This window comes from Hirundo rustica, chromosome 4 (genome assembly GCF_015227805.2).
Source record: "Hirundo rustica isolate bHirRus1 chromosome 4, bHirRus1.pri.v3, whole genome shotgun sequence".
NCBI lineage: Eukaryota > Metazoa > Chordata > Aves > Passeriformes > Hirundinidae > Hirundo > Hirundo rustica.
In genome coordinates this window covers 69,108,161-69,124,082 of record NC_053453.1, presented here as the reverse complement: position 1 = coordinate 69,124,082, position 15,922 = coordinate 69,108,161, and the positions used below count along the sequence as shown (strand labels likewise).

Here is a 15,922-nt window from a genome sequence, read left to right as displayed (position 1 = left end):
ACAGTTAGATTTAACTTCTAGGTGAGTCTAGTAACTTCCTTGCAACATTCTTCTTGAAAACAGGAAAAACAGTGCAATTTCTTTTGCTTGGGTTCTGGGACAGATAGGTGGAGTGGTAAAAAAATCAGGCTTTGGGAGCTGCAGAAAGAGATGAGCTGGGAGGCACAACAGCTGGGACTTTGGGTCAGCTTTGTTCATTAGACAGAGGTTGATGCCCTTATAGAGACTTAATCAGGCCATCTCAAGAATTCCTAAGTAGCCAGATGGAATCTGTGAACCTGCTACTACCATAGATGGCTGGATTTGATAAAGTAATTCTAAATTCTTTGCCAATCTACTTACGTGTATCTACGCTCAACAGGACCCTTGGAAATGACTTGTGCAATGATTTGTTACGCTGTCATTACTCATTAATCTGAGCTTCTGCAAATGATTTTTATTCTTCTGAAGTAGAAACAAAACCCTCATTAAAGAATTTGTTTGTTTTAGAGCTACACAAAAGATTACAGAGCCTTTACAAACAGATATAAGGAAAAAAATGTGGTTATGCAAAATGTTCCCTCTAATAAGCCCTTGCTTCCCATTGACTCCCAGGACCTCTGGATTGAACCTGAAGTGCATGGCTCAGCTCATTACAAAGCTTGGGGTCAGTAATTGGAATCACATGTACTCGAGGCCTCTCAATCTTACTGTAGGTGAGAGTGCCAATTTATAGGAGAAATGTGTATTAAGCAAAAAAAAAACAAAAAACCACCAAACCAAGGAAAAACCTATTGTCAGATCTGCAGCTGACCATAGCCATGATGTTTTCTAGTAATACTTCTAAAACTTTTGTTTAAATTTTCCTCATTTCTGGTATAGTTTGTGGTGGCAAACTAAACAGGAACAAGGAATTCTTACTCTGGAGTAAAAATGTCCACACATGGTGTTAATCAGGGTAACTCCATGTGTGGACAGGCTATTATGTATGACTTTACACTGTTTTAGGCACGCTGGGTGAAGTTCTTTCTATCCACCTTTAATCCATTAGGGGAGGTTTTAATGTAGAGTGAAATAAGGCAATATTGAACTGAACCCAGAATTTCTATAGAGGGCATTCTTCTGGTTCAGTAAACTGGTACGAATTTTAGACAAGGTGTAATCTTTGTTAGGTGTCTCTCCCAGCTGTCTGATATGTGAAAAATGGTAGCTAGGAGGTTGGAATGAAACACTGGCAAGGTCTCACTGTAACTGATGTAAAATCCTTTTAAACTGAGTTAGGGCATTTAAAGAAGAGAGAGAAATAGACATGCTTATGTAGAAAATCCCCCAATTAAATCCCCCCCGCCCCCAATAAAGTCAGCCATCCATCCTTTTTCGCCTTTTCCAGCTGCCCCTTCCCAATAAAATAGCAAGGCAAAAATCAACCAAAAAAAACCCAAACAAACCAAAACCCCACCATAAAAAAACCACAAAATCCCTCACCCAGAAATCAAAGGAAGTTGTTAAGGGCATTTTGAGTGTGGATGGAGGTCAGTTCTTAGATAACTCTTTCTGCAGTATATGTGGGAGGCAGCACCAGAAGGGTGTTGGACCCAGGTTCAAAAGGAACAAAAGGAAATAGCCCTTCACTCAGTCACTGGTAAATCCATGAAACCGGTTGCCAAAGGGTATTTTGGATGATAAACTTTAACAAGAACTCATGGGGAGAGTTCTTGTATTCTCATTTCATGGAATAAAAATTCACTGAGTGTTACTAAGTACGCATAGACCACATTTCAGAGAGGAAACCTCCAAACTCAAAGGAGCTGACACCTGGGAGAGCAGTGGGGAAAATTATCATGTGTTTTTCTTATTCATGCTCTTCCACTACTATCTTGTGATAGGCTATTGAGATAGTTGGACTCTTGGCTTTATGGCTGTATTTATGTTCTTGTTTTAGAAAAGTACAAATAACTTGGTGCGGAAGAAAACACACATTCAGCTCTTATTGCCTTAAATACTTTTTCCGTTTGGACATTTTGAGGAGAGATACTCAAAAGTTGCATTATTGAGTAGTTACAAGAGGCATAGCCCAATCAGAGTCCACGTGGCACAACCTCCAAGTAAACGCACGATGACTTCCAACTCTTTGTTTGTGTAAAATTGAGGGCAAAGTATACAGGGGGTGTTGAACTCTCTGTGTGTTTCCATCCCCATTTGCCTGCAAATGTTATCCCTCTGATTATCTTAAAGATCTCAGCAACAATATTGCCAACTGGGTCCTTTGACCACAATCAGTGTTTGTATTCCTGTTTAAATAAGATAAGGAGGTTTAAAAAGAAAAAAAAGAAAAAAAGAAAAAGAAAAAAAGAAGGGAGGGGAGACAGAGCAGAGCAGCCTCATTTGGGTTGAAATTCTCATCCTGACTACTTAAGAGGAGGGGGAGGGAAGAAGGGATTTTTATTTTCCCCACTGAATTTCATTGAAAGATTCTAGAGTCTCTCTCCTTTTTAAAATCTTATTTTATTGACAAAAACTGTATTGGGGTAAAGTCCACGGAAAGACCTCGAAGGGGGGCTGAATATCTCCCCTTTAGAGGTTAAACCTCTGCTAGGTGGTTTCTTTTGTTTTGTTTTGCTTTGCTTTGCCTTGCCTTGCCTTTGTTTGTGGCTCTCTTGGAACCGAGAGAAGTCGCTGCACTTCTCCTTCGCAGAATCAGTCACGGCGGCCCGAGGTTCACGCCGAGGATCTGCACTTTTCCGAGCTCAAGGGAGTCACTTTTAGAGCGTGTGGGGGCGGCGGGGTATCAGAAGCAACAGGGTTCGTGCCTCCGAGCTGCGGCGACGGCTCTGTTCTGCCGAGCACTCGCAGGCTGTGTAATTAAGCGGGCAAGCACTGAATTAAATCTTTGTGAAGCCCACCGAGTGGGGGGTTCCTGCGAGCTCCTTTCCAACCGGTCTCAGGCGGCTGGGTAACAGCAGCGAGAGGAAAGGGGGAGCCCACTGGACGCCGCGGGAGAGCCGAGACCCGCTCGCAGCGAGCGCTCCCCGCCGATGGACAACCTCGGCGGGGCCCGGCCGCTGCGGCTGCTCCTGCTCCTGGCGCTGCTGCCTCCGCTCCGGGGACAAGGTAAGTGCGGGAGCGGCTCCCAGCCCGGCTCTGCCCGGGCGGGACCCGCTGAGGGAGCGGGCTCCTGCCGATGGGGCTGCGGCGCTCCCCACGGCGTCCCCCGCGCTGCCGGGGTTTGGGGCCGCCGGGCCCCCCTTAGGGCCCCCTTCTTCCCCGCGTCCCGGGACGTTCCGGGCAGCCTTTAAAGCGCCGCTGCCGCGTCCAAGTGAGCAGAAAGGCGTGGTGCGCACCGGCCCCGCCGCTGCCGCTGCCCCCGGGCAGGTTCGGGACGAGGCTCTGCCGGGACGGGCCGTGCCGTGCCGTGCCGCGGGGAAAGGGTCGGTGGGTTCGCCCGATGGACAGCCCCACCCGGGATCCAGCGCAGCTCGGTGGGTATCGCAGGAATCGCGACGTGTCGCGGCGGCCGCCGCACGGTGCCACTCGCCCCCGGCGAGAGGCGGTGGCGCCGCGAAGTGATGGGTCCGAAACCGGCGGGCAGCAGAGCTGTCAGCTCTGATCTGCCGGAGACACAGCTACACCCCGAAAAACATGGGGAACTGCACCAGCAGTTGATTGGGATCCCAGAGGAGCGGGAGGAATGGCGAAGCAAAGGACGCGGGCTTTTTGGAGATAAAATGTGGCGCGTTTATGAATGATACCGTGTGATGTGGTTGCTTTTGAAAGCAGGGATCTGGATCCGGGCCATGACTCCTTTTCCGTATCGCACGCTTTTCCTGATCTCTTAGTACCGTGTGAAGAGAGGATGTGAGCTTGATTTAAAGCATTGTAGCAATCTCATGCAAATCCTAATTTGTAGATGACAAAGAAAGTATTTGTCCTGTGGTGATAATGAATTTATCACAGCTAACAGGTAAGTGACTTTTCCATTAGAGTAACCCCAAGGGGTCCATTGAGGTTTCATTACACTCCGGGCAAGCACTTGAAAACGCATGGTCTCTGGCCCAGGCAGACAAAAGCCAGTGAAGTAAATAACTTGTTACTATCACAGTGTCTCAGCTCTCAGATTTTCATATAGCAGAGTGCTTGTCACAGATATCCATCAAAATACATGCTTTTGATAAAGAGGTTGTAGCACTCCCTTTAAAGAGGGATGGAATAATATGGTCAGAAGAGCAGCATTCACCTCCAGAACCAATATAGCTCCTATTTTGCCTTAGACAACAGAATGCATCAGCAAAACTCTGGCTTTGATGTATCACAGTGAGCAGACATAGTAATTTTAAGCATTCAATATTATTGTAGGACATGAAAAAAATCACTTTGTAACCTCTGTACATTTAACCTTAGTTACTGGATAACTTTTTAGAAAACTGGGAAGTCATTAGATCTGTAAATTCAGCCTTTTGAAGTTTTTTAACACAAAAATTGGCAGTAAAATATGTATCAGGTATTTATTCCCAAATTAGAATCCATACTCTAATTTGTCTGAGAATTTCTATTTCTTAAAACTTAACAGTACACTGGATAAAATTTGATTTAAATGTCTGAAAGAAGGTGAGGATCCTTGTTTAGGAGATCAGCATTTAAAGAGTTGACTTCACTTGGGTGAAATAAGCGTGGAATATTGAATAATAATCTGTATTTTGGAGGTCAGTGAAGTAATTATATGGTGAGGTCATGTTGTTGAAGTCTTTGGGACAGAGCCTGTGCTCCCCTGCAGGTCTAGAATAAGGGGCCTTGGAGCAGAGAGGAGCTCTTCCATGCTTTAGTGATACAATTGACAAGTTACTAGGACAGCATATTGAAGAAATACAGTTTTCATCTAAATTCGTTACCATCACTTTTCTTAATTGCTTTCCTTACTAATGAACCATCAAATCATCAGTAGCTCTTAAAGTCTTCATTCTGAAGAAACTGAAGGGACTGCCTTCAGGGGAACTGCCCAGTGCACATGAATATAGGTATGTTCATCATTCTTTGCAAGAGTAAGGATCTTAAAACCTTAAAGCATTTCGTGATGCAGCTTTGTTTTACTGTAAACATGGCATTATTTAACACGTATCAACTGCTATAAACCAAAGAAGATGGATTACATCACCATGGCCAGTCAGCATATTAATAGTTCATCCTGTAGCTCTGTTTGGCACATCTTGGTACTACAGGCACAGTTTTAACTCACTAAACATCTGGAAACATGTCTATTCAGGGGAAGCTTACCGTTGTAATAAAAAAAATGTTCCACTGACTTTGTGGAATGAGTTTTATTTTAAGATTATGATTTTTACATGTGCTTTTATAACAGTACATTTATAAGGAGTATATGGGTGGAGGTAGGACACATGAAAGGCTAAATCTGTGCTTTCTTGCATGCTATCAAAAATCTGCCCCAAAAAATCACATACTACCAGTTCTAAAATATGAATGCTACCTCTAAATTAGGTTTGAGTTGAGTTTTGTTTTAAGAGGCTGTTTTCAGAAATGACATTTTATTGCAATCAGGAGAAGAGCAAGATGTTAAAGCTCTTTGTTTTTCATCTGTGTAATTGAAAGCAGACGTGTTAGTGAAATCCAAGAGAAACCCCCATAAACCAGCTTATCAAGTTACTGCAGTATATTTATATTGTTCTGTTAGGTTTCAGGCATTATCTGAGAGTAGGTCAGTGCATTTTCAAAAGTTATTTATTTGTCATCCTGCTTTAGCCCATTCTGCAAGTTTCATATCAACTTTACATGTGTTTTCAATAAATAGTTGTGTTAAGACCAGCTTGTTCTACAATACTTCTATTCCTATTTTCTGAAATGAAAGATGGGCTTTAGCCCTCTGGGCCTTGACTGAAATAGTTAACTGGGACCATGAAAGATTTTGAGTTTGGTTTTTGAGTTATGGATGCTTCTAAAGAAGTAGGTGGTAAAATGAATTCGGTAAGCAGAGAATCTAGGTTTACTTGATTTAGTAAAATATCTGTAGAGAATGAAAGATGAAACAGAGAAGGTCAAGAAAGAGAGAGCTGAAATCCAAATAAAACAACTTCAGGGCACAGGCAAGAATTTTAATGGTAGCATAGAGTGGGTTAGTAGGAAAGAGATAAATGAACAAAAGCTTTTGTGAAAGTGTAGAAGAAAGTGATGGTTGACAGTTACAGGAAGCAAAGAAAGTTAGTCAAGTCAAGAAATAACAAAGTAAGCAGGTAATTGTAGCCAAAATAGGCAGAAGCTTTTATAAGCACTCTGGAAATGTTAGGCACTTGTGGTTTTGTGTAGGTTCAGTGGAAGGAGATAGGCCGGGGGTGAGATTTTAATCGTTAAGTCATCACACAGTTAAATTGGGAGGTTGGACAGCATTGTTCCAAGATAAGATGTAGAAGTAGAAGCAGAAAGTTGAGAAGATTTCAAGGTAAGAAAGAACAGAAAGGTTGCTTGCAAAGAAATCCATGAAGGAGCAAGAGAAAAAACGTAGGAAGAAACCACACAAGCAAAATGCCTAAAAAGGAGAGAAAAAGTCAGTACAGATCCATGAAGAGTTCTGGAAAAATGGGTAGAATTACTGGCCATAGTGTTTTGTGAATAAAAATTAGCTTAGAAATGCTCAGAATAATGTCAGGTAAGTGGAGAAGGAATAGACAAGGACCTACTAAGATGATAAACTGGGTGATTTACAGTGACAGTGTACAGTGAGGGGAAAATTGTGACAGTCACCTGCATGTTTATCAGACTTGGCAAGGCTGCCTGTCCTCTGGTAAGACACAGGACAGTCCAGGACAAGTTGTGTTGAAAGTGATCAACAGGATGCAGCATGTCTTAAGCATCTCTCATGCTTTTACTCTCTTCAATATACCAACAAATCTTTGGCTTAGGCAGCTCGTGAAGTTTGTTCTGTTCACGTTTTAAAGCAAGCAATATTTCTATTTTCCCCCAGCACTAAGGAGTACTTTGAATCTCTGATTTGTACCTATTATAACCTACTTCAGACTTTAAAGTTCTGAGAAATTGCCTTTTGGATTTGAAGTATTTACTGCTGTATCCTAAGAAGAAAATAAATGTCAAGATTCTCAGGGATTTTCATTCATACTCCTTTCAGTTAATCAAATTACTGTTACATTTTCATTCAAAGAAAGCTGATGTAGTTTTGGATACTGAGTACACAGGTGTAGGAAGTGCATTGTTTTCTGGGTTATGGTAGCACCACAAATGAGTGATGGTGCACAAAGGTGCAGTATGATCCCCAATAAATGGTTCATTTTTAAATCTAGTCAAAATCTGGATTGAGACTTTAATCTTAGTAATAACAAAAGCAATATCAGAAAATATCTTTTTTTTTAGTGCTGAAGTGTACAGACGTAGAAATACATCATATGGTATATTCCAGCTTTTTAGGGTGTTTCCAAGAATTTATGAAGCTTTGGAAGGATATAATATGTAAATGCTACTTGCAGTACATCCGTTGGAAATACTGCCACCTTCCATCTTTGCTCTTGTCCTCTTGTCACTGACTAAATTTCAGGTACTGAGTCCTTTTACAATAAATTGTTAGGCAGAGGATCTGGGAGAGCTAGATATTGATTTGTGGCTCAGTATAGATAATTTCAAAATGAGGAAAGTCTCACGTAAGAGTTTTAGTCATGTTTTCTCTAAAAGGTTTTGTCTAAAACCTTCCCTAAAGCATTGCTATATAATTATATGGAAAAAAAAAATAATAAAAAAAAATCTGTATTTTCTTTCTGCTCTGTAAAGTCTGTGGTTCCTTCCATACTCGAACCTTGACCCACTGTGCTATAATTTTATGCCATCTGCTTAGTGTTTCCTGACTGTTCTTTAAATATGGCAATACTAGAATATCAGAATCTTTCATCATTGTCCATAGTTTTTCTATATTCAGCAATAAACCTGCTGCCTGCAGAGTAGATACATTTTCCTTTAGCAGTATATAAAAGCATAGTTATCATTGTTGATTTTCTATCAGATGAAAATACAGAAATCCCAGCATGAAAATATTTTTCCTGTAATCATTTTACAGGAATAGCAATAGAAATAATTTTAAAGCAATAGAAATGCTTGAGCATATATGTTCTGTATTCTGAGATGTGCTGCTCTGTCACATTCTCATATCCTTCTTATTCAAGTAGCTTTATTTTGGATATACACGTGTACTTGGACTCAATCCAAAGCTCTTTAAGGTCTACCTAAAGACTGTCATTTACTGCAGTACATTTTGGGTCATGGCCTTTATACAAATGAGCAGGACTAGCACTAGGTTAACTTTAATACCCTAAATAAAACTTTCTAATCACACAGTTTTTCATTATTTGAAATGAGAAATCAAGAGAAGATTAAAATTTGCTCTTAAATGAGAAAGCCTTATGTGGCACTTTTCCTATCATCATCCTGTGAAGTTATTTCACTATTGGCATGGTTTTCTCACGCGGGGAAGAGTGGAGGGCAAAGTTTAGTGTGTGTTGGTCAGGCAAAGCAGCTGCAGTTCTTTCAGTTATGAGGTTTTTTGTACGTCCTTCCATGTAATCTTGGTGAGTGTGGATTCTTCAGTCCACCTGTGTCCATCAGAGCCGTGAATGCACCATCTTTTTTCATGTTCTTTGGGGTATGTAAAGTCTGGGATAGAAACTACGTGTACTAACTAAGCTGTTTACGCAATGCCGATTCAGTGGACTCCAAGTTTCTCTCAATACTTTGGTATCTTCTAGAAATTTTCAGCCTTTATTCTTCTAGTCTTAATATATTTTGATCTTCAGCCTCCTCATGGAACCCCGGCAAATAACCTATCCGGAAAGATGAAAAAAATTGGTGTTAATTTGTTCCCAGAAAAGGCATTCTTAGGGAGCAGCACTCTTCAGGTTCACAGAGGTTGGGTGTACGAGAGGTAGTAATAAAAGAATTAATTAAAATGGACTTTTGGAGTGAACAGTGAAGTAATATATTATTAAAAAAATTCTGTTGTTGCTGAATATATGAGATCTTGTATGAGTACAAGAGCACATTGCCTAGACAAGTTTGGGAATCAGCCTCACTTGATATTGATTTTGAACAACAGAACTCTGCCCACAACTGGCTGAATTTTATTAGGTCTCCCTGAAAGTAGTAAGACAAGAGACCTTCCCAAGGCCTTCTATATCATTATATTTTCTGTGGTTTTGAGATACAGATATAAATAAGATGCCTTATTCCTGCAATAGATGGAGTTGTCTTTTCTAATTTTTAGTAGCCAGTTGCCTACTTTCAGAAAGATTTTTTTTAGACCTGAGACATAACAAAAACCCTGCAGTAAAGCATGTGCTTCCCCCACTAAGGACATAATGGATATTGCAGCATAACATTGCCTCCATGAAGCCAGTCCTCCTCACCAGCTATTGCCATGGAAGGTTTTAAGAACTTGTTTTATAAACTGCACACAGATAAGTTATAAAATGAGTTTTGGCTGTATCTGAAAAATCCCCCTAGCTGTGTGATAGCCATTGCTGCTGCTACCAGAGTCACATTCCCTATAAATGAGTGTTCTCCAGAACTAAAAAATTTCCAGTAAAATGTTGGCTGTTTTCAAACCAACCACAAAACACACTAACATACCAGGCATTTCCTTTAGGGTGCTGCTGCTTTAGTTACTCTGCTAACAGTGTTTTCAGCTGTCCTGAAATAATCACCCTCATCTGAGAATCCATCTGAAAGTAAAGGTTCAAACCCCTTAAACGTGTTTAGAGAGGATGCATGTTAATTGTGAGTGATTGTCTATCAGCCCATAAAGCTCCAGTATGACCCCTCACACTTGAAGGAGAGAAGCTCAAAGTCATGGATCCTCTTTGGGGGATTAGAGCAGGGCAGGAAGGGCACAGCTGGGGAGGAGCCCAGCCTTGCATCCTACAACATATGCACTGGATGATTCCTCCTGACCCCTTCTGCTGTGGGTGTTAGGAGAGAGGGTGTCCTAGCTCCAAGTTTTATGCTTTTATTATGCAGTTCAGGCTGTCATAGTCTTTAAGAACAACTGAGTGAAAGGACTAAGAATATCTTACTGTCCAAAGATTACCAGTGCCACTGTTCAGCTGTGTCTGTTCACTGTACCTCATCAGCATATTGGTGTATTTGATGAACAGTCTTAAGGTGAACCAGCACTTCTCTGCAGAAAAAGAAAAGCTCCTATTCAGTTTGCTTCTTTCTTTTCATACAAAATGGAAGAGGGGCATTTTCATTCCAGCTCCATTCTGAAGAGATTCATCACTTACTCACGTTGTGTCAGATGAAGAATGGCAATGCTCTCCTGCATGGTAATTTCTCCTTTACTTCCAGTTCAAACTGTTTGTTTAACAGAACCATGGGGCCAGATTCTGTTGTACATCTTTTCCTTTCATGGTTTCAGGTCTCCTTCACCCTTTCCCCTACTCTGTGCCAATCCCTAGGTTTACACTCTATGAAGATGCAGCAAAGCTGTATTTGTCATGTTAGTCTATCACCAGTTGGACCTTTGAAGTCAGCTGGCTTCCCTCTTGTCTAAACATGTCTCCAGGTCTATTCAATACCTTAAGTGGTCAGTCAGAGTGTGTTTGCATTGCCAGAGACAGCATTTCCACAGTTTGTTGTAAGAAGGGCAAAAAAATCAAGAGTACAAATCCCAGCTGCCAGCACTTAACTGCTGTCCTGCTACAAAAGCAGTTGACTTTGTCCACCTGATAACAGCCAGGTGTCATTGTTCAGGAGGAATACATTTGGTGTAGTAGATCAGGCCAAGCATACTTTGTTTACCCTGAACATTGGACAAAGGGGAGCCTTGGTTAAAGGGGTATGCAGTTGCTGTAGTTTTGTGAGAATGCAGATGTGAAGGGAGATTGGAAGACAAGGAATGTGACTCAGTATTATGGCTGGCCAGTCTGTCATTCTGAGGATCAGATTCTCTAAGTAGATTTGGAGTTTTTTCCAGCTGGCAGCTAGATGGATGAGCCTCACTAGTGAGAGAGTTTTCTGGGCAGGATAAGAGAGGTTTTATCAGAAAGGTACACTGACTGTTGAAAGTGGTTTTCTTACTGGAAACCTAAACCAGTGTGTGCCTGTTGTAATCACGAGTTCCGAAAATTCTGCATGACATACTGTTACTGAAACATGTTGGATTAGTGCTGAGCTCTCACAGAGTCTGTTGCCTGTATCCTCATATGCTGAGAAGCAATGGTCATGTTTTGTATTCTCACATTCCATTGTGCTGAGCCTCTTACCGAGTAAATTGAGTGAACGGCAAGATCTGCACCACATTTTGCAAACATAATCAATTCATGTTCTTAAGGGATTATAAACTTCTTAATAAGAAGTGTGATTTTGACCCCTTGACCTGGATTCACTTCCAAATCCATACCCAACTACAGCTGGTTATGTGCACTGGGAAACCAAGGAGTTTGAGAGCCTCATTATTGACTGCCCTGAAGGATGGGCAATCCTACCTGGCACTGGCTTGGTGAGCCCACCTAGGCTCAGGTGTCCCTTTGGTTTGGTTTCACCGCCAGGTTGATAACTGTTCCATAGATCAGTGCCCAGTAATGAGCAGCTATCCAGTCCTGGACTGTGTATAGACCTTTCCATTAGAGGCAACTGTGCAGAATAGCTGCTACTGTAGATTGTTACCTAAAAAAAAAATCTGCCTTTTTGGTCTAGCTGGAATGCCACAGCTATGAAATTTATCCAGTTCTTTTTACTGCTGCTTATCATTTGCACAAGAAACATTTCAGGGTTTCTCATTCCAGGAATCATGCTTTTGGGTACCGTTCTTCAGCTTATCTTTCTTTTGCAGAAAATATCCACTTGCAGCAGCTGAATAAACAATTATTATATCATAGAAGTCTAAGGTTATGCAGATATTAACCTCATTTCTTGCTTTGATCTCCCACAAGTTTTGGCAATCCTGTTAAAATTAGCAAAATACCTTTTTTTAAAAAACAACCTTTGCTTGTACACATGTCTGTGTAAACATAGTTCAGAACTAGCACATGAATGCATCGTGTGCACATAATGTTTGAATATTTTTGACCTTAATTATGCCCTGTCTGATAGATTTTCTTCGTTACATCTTTTGTAAAATTAGATTACTTAGTTCCTACTGTGTTTCTGCTGTCTCCTTCCCGAGATTCCTGAAATCTCTCAGAATACAACATAAACCAGGTATCTATTAGGACAGGCATCCTTGCTGTTACCATACTAATAGAGCTCAAGTTCTTTTGGATGCCCTGCTGCACATGCTTTTGTACAGGAACGAAGTAGTGATAAAGCTGCATTGGATTTTATCCAAAATAAACCTGGGATTTTCTGAATGAATCAGCATGCAAAATTACCGTATCTGATGATAAGGAAGTTACCATGCTCCCCTATTAATAGAGCTTTGGTTTATCCTCATATTTTTCTGTCTTGTGATACCAGAAAGCTGAACCAGCATTCCTGTTTTGCAAAATGGATCTGAAGCTGTATTCTCGCATGTTACAACTTTCCTGTAGGGTTTCTCCTGCCAAATAAAAGGGCACATTTAATCTGAACACAGATGATGTCATCAGCATTTCCCATAAGGGGTTTGTCTTTAGGATGCCTGAGATTTCTCTGGCTGATTTGCATGAAACATTGTGCACTTGGAAAAATTGTTGAAGGAGCACCAGGTTCAGTGGAGCAGTACTGTTATTCCAACTTGATCATCATTGACATTGCAGCTGTGAGGTGTGCCAGGAGACCCCAGCTGAAGTGAGAGAGATGTGGTTACAGTCAAGAAAAAAGCCCGCTTTTCAGTCAGATTCCTTGAGATGTCATAATCAGAGTAATTTCTACCTTCTGCTTCCCACTGATTCTTTGCCCACCCTGCAGTACCAACTCAGAGTTAGGAGAGGGTGCAGAGAGGCTACAGCTGTTGGTCCCCTGGAGAGGGTGTAAGAAGGCACAAATGGCCTCAGTATGAACTTTTTGCTCAGAGATTTCCAACTGGGAACCACATGAATGTGCACGTGTGCACAGTTGAATCGGCAACAAAGCTGCAGCTGGGAGGTGGTAAGGCTGTCCTGTTTCTAAATACTCATTAGCAGCTCTTAATGCCCAAATAGAATCACTTCTAGTGCAATCAGAAGTTGACACTCAATATGTGATACATGAACTTTGAGATTTTGAAAGAGTAGGGATTTGCCTGTGAATTACCATTTTTAGACCAAACTGCAAAGCCAAGCGAAAATGTTTTTCACTGTTTAATTGTTACGTTTTAGAAGAATGGCCTTGAGGGTGGAGTGCTTTTTTTACTGCTTGTTTTTCACTTCCCTCTATTCTCAGGAGATGTTTGGCAGGACCTTTAGAGGATATGAATTGTGATGTCACCAAAACAATGGGATTGGACCACGCTTCAACAAACTCTCCATGATCCTTCTTTGTCTGGATGCACTCCTTCAGACAAGCTTGCTTAGCTTGGCCTGCTTTGAATTCTTGGGTTATTTGGTTGGAGTAGAGGTGTGTTGCCAGGGCTTGGAGGGAAGAGCTGGTGTCCAGAGCCAGGGATTGTCCTTCTGGGGAGGAACTTGGCTGAAGACTCATTTGTACAAAGCCCTGCAAAAATCTACAGCCAGATCTGCATTTCAGTTAAATGTGTCGTTTTTCAACACACTTAAGATTGATTGCAGACAGCAGCACTAAGAATAAGGTTATTCGTAATCCTTTGTATGAAATTTGATGCATATGATGTTTGTCAGCTGGAGGGCCCCAGACAGGGTCCCTATTCCCAAAGAAGAGTTTAGACACAAATGCATGGGTTTCAGGCAGAGAGTTATTTACTAGACTGGTTTAATCCAAAGCATTAAAAATTGCACTTAGCTTTCAATCACTGGCATGAATTCTGGACACACTGAGGGATTCAAGAGAAATATTGCTTTGACTTGGTAATGACAGAATCTTGACCATTATTTTGGGTAAGACTAGAAGAATGACCTGGGTCATAGAGTACAGAGCACCGTTATGCGCTATCATTTAAATGTAATTCTGTTTACAAGTATAATGATTTTCTTACTAAAACGTATTTGGTTTACTTCGTCCCATCATTTTGATTGTTGTTTACTGTAATACTGCGATACTTGTTGACAGGAACCATGTTCTTTGACAGGTTTTACTTATCTATTCCTAAAATGGTCTGGTTTTACTAGTTTCTCCTCATTTAGCAGGACTTTGATTCCCCTGATCATCTTCCTAATTTTTCTTTACACATTTTTTATTTTGATGCAATATTTCCTAAGCAGGGAAAGCCAGAATCCTGTGCAGTACTACAGAGCTTTGCACTGTAGAATTGATAACTGTGTTAAGAGTACCCACCTCAAAATGACTGATGCATCCTACAATCTCATTCAACTCTTTAATATTTGCTTTGAATTATAATCACTATTTGGGAATATAGGTTGTTCCCTGCAAAAGAACCCCTGAATTACTGGAGGCAATTACCTTCTCTATGTGCTTTCAGCTGCTTTTGCCTTCCTCACACGTGAATATCCACCAGCTGAGCAGATACAAACTCTCTCTGATGTGTGTCAAAGTAAGAGTGATCAAGAACAGTTTAAATATTTCAGCTAATCTTAATAGCTGCAACAAGTTAGGAAGTGGAAATGTAGACAGATGGAAGGTGGCTGTAACGGCCCTGCATCAGGAGCACCTGAGAACGATGGCTTCTTAATTAGTGTGTAGCCAGAGGAAACAGATGCCTGTCCTTACAAAACTCTGCAGAAAGTAATTTGTGAAGATGTAGTCTTGAACATAATGTGGCTGCCTGTTGAAATGTGTTCATTTCATATGTGCTCGGACCAAAAATAAGGGTGAGCCAATCATGTGTGCTCCCTATTCTGCCACCAGCTTGATGTGTAATATGGCAAGTCATTTTGTCCTTCTGTACTTTATCTTCTCCATAAAAAACAAGTACATGAGATTTGTCTTCCTCTGTGCAACAAGCAGATGGAAAGATCTTACTTACTTTTCATTAATTAATCAGTTACAGGATCATTTAGATTGGAAAGGACTTCTTGAAATCCTACAGAGTTTAGGCACTCTCACATTAAGGGAGTGTTTTCTTGTGTTCAGATAGAACTTCATATGGTATAATTTGTGTCAAGGGTCTCTTGTCCTGTCAGTGAACACTGTGGAGAGGAGTCTGGTTCCTTCTTAATCTCTTCCTCTCAGGTATTTATGAAAACCCATCAGATCCGCCCCTAAGCCTTCTGTTCTCTGGACTGGAGTCCCAGCTCTTCTTGTCTCCCCCCATATCAAAGGTATTCCAGTGCACAGAGCATCTTGGAGGCCCTGCACTGGACTCAGTACAGCAAGTCCTTGTCTTTCTTGAACTGAGAACCCCAGCAGTGGACACAGCGCTTCAGATGTGGTTTCATCAGCCCCCTGCAGAGGGGAAGGATCACATCCCTCTGTGTGCTGCCAATGATCTCTAATGCAGACTAAGGTGGTGAGGGCCTCTGTTGCTGGGAAAGTGCATTGCTGGCTTACAGTTTGAGTCCACCAGGGCACCAAAGTCCTTCTTTGGAGAGCTGTTCTACAGCTGGCAGGTCTTCAGTGTGCACTGATACATAGGCCTTATTCCTTCCCAGAAGCAGGGCTTTGCATTTCCCTTTGCAGAGCTTCCTGATGTTCGTGTTGGCCCATTTCTCCCACTCATTGAGGTTCCTCTGGATGGCAGCACGACCCTCTGGTGCATCAGCCACTTCTGCCAGACTTGTGTGATCTGTGAGCTGGTGGAGGGTGCACTGCTTCCCCATGGCCACCTCACTGTCTGCTTGCCTAAAGTATCCATTTTCGGCTTGTCTGCGATGATGTTATAGGAGATGGTGTTGAAAGCCTTACAGATGTCCTGGGAAACAACATCAACTTCCTCATCTGCTAAACTAGCCAC

General features: G+C 41.6%; 1 protein-coding gene across 2 annotated transcripts in view; it reads left to right on the top strand.

Annotated features, from left to right (window-relative positions):
• Window positions 1-2,447: 2,447 nt before the first annotated feature.
• FBLN1 (fibulin 1) overlaps window positions 2,448-15,922 on the top strand; it is a 72,886-nt gene continuing 59,411 nt past the window's right edge. The window contains exon 1 of one of the 2 annotated variants that reach the window (XM_040061930.2): window positions 2,448-3,090. In XM_040061930.2, coding sequence (XP_039917864.1) covers window positions 3,015-3,090 — 76 coding nt within the window. In that variant the 5' untranslated portion in view covers window positions 2,448-3,014. The remainder of the gene's footprint in view (window positions 3,091-15,922) is intronic. The other variant, XM_040061929.2, reaches the window with a different exon arrangement.